General features: G+C 35.4%; 3 protein-coding genes across 3 annotated transcripts; all 3 read left to right on the top strand.

Annotated features, from left to right (window-relative positions):
* Window positions 1–133: 133 nt before the first annotated feature.
* Window positions 134–571, top strand: TM35_000231680 (uncharacterized protein; the record flags this gene model as incomplete). Its single annotated transcript, XM_029027408.1, has 1 exon — window positions 134–571. The coding sequence occupies one exon, from the start codon at window positions 134–136 to the stop codon at window positions 569–571; it is 438 nt and encodes a 145-aa protein (XP_028881263.1).
* A 224-nt stretch (window positions 572–795) lies between these two features.
* Window positions 796–1,797, top strand: TM35_000231690 (uncharacterized protein; the record flags this gene model as incomplete). The annotated part of the gene is made up of 1 exon (XM_029027409.1): window positions 796–1,797. The coding sequence occupies one exon, from the start codon at window positions 796–798 to the stop codon at window positions 1,795–1,797; it is 1,002 nt and encodes a 333-aa protein (XP_028881264.1).
* A 675-nt stretch (window positions 1,798–2,472) lies between these two features.
* TM35_000231700 (putative dual specificity protein phosphatase) lies at window positions 2,473–5,838 on the top strand (the record flags this gene model as incomplete). The annotated part of the gene is made up of 1 exon (XM_029027410.1): window positions 2,473–5,838. The coding sequence occupies one exon, from the start codon at window positions 2,473–2,475 to the stop codon at window positions 5,836–5,838; it is 3,366 nt and encodes a 1,121-aa protein (XP_028881265.1).
* Window positions 5,839–6,778: the final 940 nt, after the last annotated feature.

The following is a 6,778-nucleotide window of genomic DNA, read 5'->3' on the forward strand; positions in this document are numbered from 1 at the left end:
TTTTTTTTTCTCCTTTTCTCTACTATTTCTATTAAGACTCATAAGAAGAAAAGAAGGAAAAAAAAAGTGGGTTTCTCTCCTCACTCTCTTTTTATTTTTTATTTTTTACTTTATTTTTTACTTTATTACTTAGATGTATTTCACTTCTTCTCTCTACACAAATAAAGAGAAATGGCATACACCACCACCACCACCACAACAACAACACTATCTATCCAATAATAATAATAATAATAATAATAATAATAATAATAATAATAACAATAATAATCATTATCACTATAATAATCATTTCCATGCGGATGAGATCTATAGTCTACAAGGCGAAAAGAGGAGGAGTTCATCACCATACACCCCATTGCATATCAATAAGAAAGAAAGAGGAATCTTAACATCTAAACAAACAGAGAGAGAGAAAGGGAAGAAGAAAGAGAAGAAAGAGAAGAAAACTCTCAACGTGGGGCTTCCATCTCCTTTGCACTTCAAGAGAGTGAATCATCTGCGAGACTCTCACATCTCCGTGAACGTTATCACGTGGATGAACACAGAGCCAACGATTTATTATTATTAACAACAACACAACTAGAAGAAAAAGAAGAAAGAGAAGAAGAAGAAGAAAGAAGAAGAGAAGATTCATATAAACAACGTTCCCAGTCACTTTCTTCTCTACTAGAGGAGTATACAACTTCACAACCATGTACGCTTTATATACCGGCTGGGGTTTATAAAGATACAAGAGATCCTCTTCTCTCCATTACAGCAAGAGAATCATTAGAAGATATTGGAATAGATAAGATGATACCATTAGGAAATACAATTCACCAGACAATATCTGATTACACACCAGCAGAGAGTAATGATCGACGATCCTTTGGAGTTCAAACAACAACAACAACAAGCAGAAGTGTTTATCATTTACATCCCACATCTTTACATGGAGAAGTTAAACCGCTTACATACAGTTCACCTAATGAATTACCAGGAAATATATCTAAACAAACAATAATAAACTCTATGCCTTCTCTCTTATTGGAGGGGGATCCACTTTGTGTAGATCATTCACGTTTATCTCGATCTGAACAACGGGCTTCTATTTTTATGCAAGATATGAATTCTCTTCTTACCTTTACGGCGAAAGATAATAATAATAATAATAATAATAATAATAATAATAATAATAATAATAATAATAATAATAATAATAATGACTGGGAAAGTGAAGATACTATAAATAGGAATAAGAATGGGAAACGTGAATTTCCTTCTCTCAGTGATTTATTAGAAGGCCGTGTGTCTATTCCTCCTTTGCAAATCACAACACTACCAACACCATCATCATCTAATCTCTATATAGAGAGAAACCGTAAAGCCCAGCAACCAACATGGAATACAGTCGATCCGAATGAGTTTAGAAAAGATATTCACATAAAAAAAAAAGAAAAAGAGGAGATGCGAACAAATAGTGTAATGGCAGCGGCTTCTGCTTTTATTTCAGAAACCGGTGGAAGTTCTCTGATGTATCCTCGTCTATATAATACAGAGAAAAATGGGAAGAATTTCAACAGTGCGAGAGGAGTACACTTTGCGGAAACACATCCCACACATTCATCAGAGAAAAAAGAAGAAACGGGAGATGAGAAGAAAAAAAAGAAAAAGAAGAAAAAGAAGATGATGTCAGATGAGAAAAGTGAAGATGTGGACGAGAAGTCAATGACGATAACGAAGAAGAAAAAGAAAAAGAAGAAACAACAACAGGAAGAAACAAAAGAGAAAAATAATGAAGGGGAAGGAGAATAGCGGAGATAGAAGAGAGAAGTCTTGCGAGTGACTGTAAGAAGAAATGAAAAAAAGAGTAAGACCCATATGGTTAAGTTCGTTTATTTGTTTTTCTCTATTCTTGTTCTATTCTATATTTAAACTAGTATTATTTGTATGTTTTTTTTTTTCATTTTTGTTTACAGTTTATATATATATATATATATATATATATATTTATTTATTTTCAAAAAGTAAAAGAAAATACAGTATTTTTTTCTAGATGAAATAAAAAAAAAGTTTCTATCTGTTTTTTTTCCCTTTTCTTTCTTTTAAAAATTAAATTAAATTTGTATTGACTTTATTTTGTAATTCATATTCCCTTATCTTTTTTTTATCGTTCTATCGCACTACCATTAATATCGTTCATACTTCAACAACAGCTACCCATTACGTGGTAAATACATTTAAAGTTCTATATATGTAAATAGAACTATTCCTCTTTTTTCTTTTCTTTACTTCTCTTTTATCTACACTCTCTCTTTTTTTTTTTTTTTTTTTTTTTTTTNNTTTTTTTTTTTTTTTTTTCTTTCTTTCTTTCTTTCTTTCTTTGTATTAGTTGAAGGAGGGAAAAAGAAGTAGTAGTAGCAGTAGCAGCTAGAACAACAACAAAGAACAAAGAAAAATAAATCTATATATATATAAAGAATCAGACAAATGGGGAATACAGTCTGTACAGACGTTATTCCCTTCACTTTGGATGATATTCTCCTCTCACATCAGGCAAGTCCACAGCGTCGTGTAGAGGAGGTGCTCTCAGCAGCGAGTATAGAGAATTTTGCACGATATCAACATAACGTGAAGGCCTTTAGTTTCTTTCAACGCTCCGGAGGAAGTGGTGCCTTTCGCTTGGATACATCGCAGGTATATTCATTACCAGTGGATTTATCTCAATCCAAAATACGTCTAGATGATACAGGTGTCTATATGCTAATACACGTCCAACGTATACCTTTATCTACAAACACTCACCATCATATCAACAACAATAATAATAATAATAATAATAATAATAATAATAACTCCACAACCCACACCAATACAACAGCTGCGAATACAAGTGCGGCTACTATAAATGCCTCGACGACTGGACGAAGTGATGGATCCACACCGCGTTGTGGTGAGAAATCATTAAAAGATTTGGATTCCGCACGTCGTTGGGGTGAAAAAGCCCCACCGTGGGCATCTGTGATTGCAGATGTATTTACCCCACGAGGAGTGGCAACCAGTTTCTCTACTAATATTGGTAAACCTTCTTTATTTCTACGATCCTCTCCCACTTCTACTTCTACCTCTGCTGCTGGAGTGGATGGATTTGATTTCCGCTATAGTGTTCATGTATTGACAGGTGTAAAGGCCAGTCAAGTGTTAGCCTCCGGGGCGGTTTTACATGCATTAAAAGTAGAACGTCGACTTATCGAAAATGAAGAAGTGGTGCGCCGATTGTTTTTTAATTATAATATTCGTCGATGTGCGTTTGATGCCTCAATAGAAACAGGCGTCTGTGTTCCTGTAGGAGATGTGGTCCATAATGATAAAACCCCACGACGTAGTCCTAGACTTACAGAGGAATATGCAAAGAATTCTCTTCTTCGTATTTTATATGCTTTTCGAAGTAAACCAATGTTGCCTGCGTTGTTGGTAACTCCTTCTTCTGCGCGGGGAAATGCCGCTTCTCGCGGAAGTACACCGCGAGGGAAGATGGGAACTCCCACTGCCGCCACTTCCTTTTCCTTTTCCTTCTATCAACAACAACAACAACAACAACAACAACAACAACAATCACTTCAACAACAATCCGGTAATTCCCCTCCAGGTGTAGGGGCTATCAACACAACAACAACAACAACAGCAATTTCATCATCTTCAGGGTTTATTCCTCAACCGCCAGGTGTATTAGAAATTCCACGTTTACGATTTGTGTTAGATACAGGAAGACAATATGCGATGGAACCACCATTAAATGCCCCAAGACGTTCAAATACACAAACCCCGCAAGCATCTCAACGAGAAGGGAATTCATCTGTATCGAATGCGGCTTCTTCACATACACCACATACTTCTTCCGCATCTCCAAGGTTTCCTGTCATTTCTAATTTACGATTGAATGAGACTTTAAATGGACGAACGATTTCGGAATTACCTGCTGAAAATGATGAAATACGAATGACAGAAGAACGTATGCAAAAATTAAAGGCAGCATCTCCACAAGTTACGGAAGTCTTACCTTGGCTTTTTGTTGGAGGTGAAGAAGCGGCAAAAGATCGTGGACAATTACTTCGTAAAGGTATTACTTCTATTGTTAATACAGTTGCATTCTCCATGGGTAATTTACATGATGAAATGTTTCAGTACCTTGGACTTTATGTAAGTGATTCTCCGGATGAACCTATTTTCTCTCTATTTCCAGTGGTAATACGTTTTGTAGAAGAAACCCGAGTGGCTGGTGGAAAAACGTTTATTCACTGTCATCAAGGTGTATCTCGTTCCTGTTCATTTGTGATTGCTTATGTAATGTGGCAACAGGGATTATGTTATGATCGAGCATTTGAATTTGTGCGAGCCAGACGTACTGTTTGCAGTCCAAATGCTGGTTTTTATGTGAATCTTCTCTTTTGGGAAAATCAACTTACCACACCTGTATTAAATAAAGCCTATGCCTATGTTCCTTATACAGAATATATATTTCCCTTTTCATTTCGACTTGCTTTGGCTTTTCGCCATACACAAAAACCACATGATGATGATGATGCCCATGTTGTGAATACTTTTGTGCGAACAATATGTGATACGAGTGAAACGTATATAGTGGATCCTCGTTTGGGTTATGGTATTCTACTAGGAGAACGTAATAGTGGTAATAATAATAATAATAATAATAATAGTAATAGTGGTAATAGTAATAATAGTGGTGGTAAATCTAACAGCATTCATTCTTACTTTTTTGCTGGAAAGGAATGTGATTCACTTGTTCAACAACAAGCAAAGGAAGATTGGGAGGCATTTTTAAAATATAACTTTTATCATGGAGAAAAACGGTGTAGTGTTAATAATAAAGGGGAATCTATTACATTTACACCACTTCCACCACTAACAAAGTCTACAGAGTGTTTACGAAGTGTAAAGGAGCTTGGTAAAGTAATAGAAGAAAGTGTGTTTACCCGAACACGTAGAAGCTCTTCTAATAAACGAGTCCCAAAACCAATTTTAACACATGATCATTGTTGGGATTCTTTACTAGCACGAAATGATATTGTCTTTACTTTTGCCAATCATCTTGCAGAACAACAACGAGTTCAATTGGCTTCCTCTAATCGAAAGCGTAATCGAGAGGAGGAAAGACGTCGATTATCTAAAACAACCCACACAGTGGCTACTGCACGGATATCTCAACATGGATCTAATAATAATAATAATAATAATAATAATAATAATAATAATAATAATAATAATAATAATGCCGCAGCCGCAGTTCCTTCTCTATCTTCACGATCAGTTTCATTTGGTACAGGATTAGCAACAGCCGCCGCGATATCCACAGGCACAACAGAAGCCGCACGTAAATCTTCTTCCTCTACTTCTATGAATAACTCCAGCACCAATAACACAGCGGCTACTGCTGCGGCTGCGGCTGCGAATACCAATACCAATACCAATGCCAATCCCAACAATAGTAATAACGCAACAACAACAACGACGAATAGTACCGCTGTGGAGATCTACGCCTATCCCTTTACTGGTCCTCCACTTTCGAATATCATTGACGTGACGGATATGGAGGCGGGCCGCTGTTATGTTATTCTCGTCCCCGCGGCGAGTAGTCGCTCCGACACCCATCGTGTGTTTCTCTGGCTTGGCGGCAGTTGCGGGATTACGGAGTCGGAGGCCTGGCAGGCGTATCGCCGCTCACTGAAGATTGGACGAGATGTGCGGCTCTCCGGTGGGGCTCTTCTGTCAAACCCGCAGGAGGAACTCGCCCGGGATGGGAATGAGCCAGATGATCTCATCCTCGCACTGGATTAAACAGAAGGAGAAGGATAGAGACATGTTGGAAATATAGAAGGAATGGAATAGTGATAATGTATATATATATATATATATATATATATATATATATAGGTGTGTGTGTATGTGTGTGTGTGTGTGAATATGAAAAGGGATATATACCGACAAGGAAGCGAAAATAAGAAAAAAAAAAAACAAAAGAAAAAGAAAAAGAAAGAATACATAGAAGATATCTGTATTAAATAAGTATGATGTCCACTACAATAGGGTGTAGAGAGAAGTACACATATATACATATACATATACATACAAGACACAAGAGAAAGAGTAAGGAATAAAGTGAGAGGGAAACTTCATCCCTATAACTATAAGTATATATATATATATATATATATATATATAATGGTAGTTTAAGTAAATGGATTTATTTACTTTGGATACAGAGAAATATAGCTGATGGGATGGATACTTATATCTTAGGCAATTATTATCTATAAGTGGTGTTCTCACTTTTTAAAGATTATGCTTATATATTATCATTATTATTGATACCTGGTTACGGTATTAACATTTCTAAATGCGGGAATAGTGAAAAAGAGTAAAAAAAAAAAAAGTAGATAAAAAAGAATAGTTTTTTTTTCATTTTCATTTTCATTTCTATTGGATGCAATCGAGACGTATATGCGTGGTTTAAAAACGAAACAAAACAAAAGAGAAAAAAATAAAAATAAAAACAACAAAAAAACACTCTGTAGTGTGTAGATACATGAGCAGTTCTTATTGGTATTGATTGATGATGGAATTGTATTCCTGATTCATAATAATAGTAATATTTCTGATAATTGGATGGATAATGATATCAAAAGAAAAGAAAAAAAAAAAGAAAAGAAAAAATAAAAATAAAAAAGAAAGGAATTCTCTTGAAAGTATTTGCAAATGAGGATTGTAGTATAATTGC

Source organism: Trypanosoma theileri (genome assembly GCF_002087225.1).
Source record: "Trypanosoma theileri isolate Edinburgh chromosome Unknown TM35_Tth_23_V1, whole genome shotgun sequence".
Classification (NCBI taxonomy): domain Eukaryota; phylum Euglenozoa; class Kinetoplastea; order Trypanosomatida; family Trypanosomatidae; genus Trypanosoma; species Trypanosoma theileri.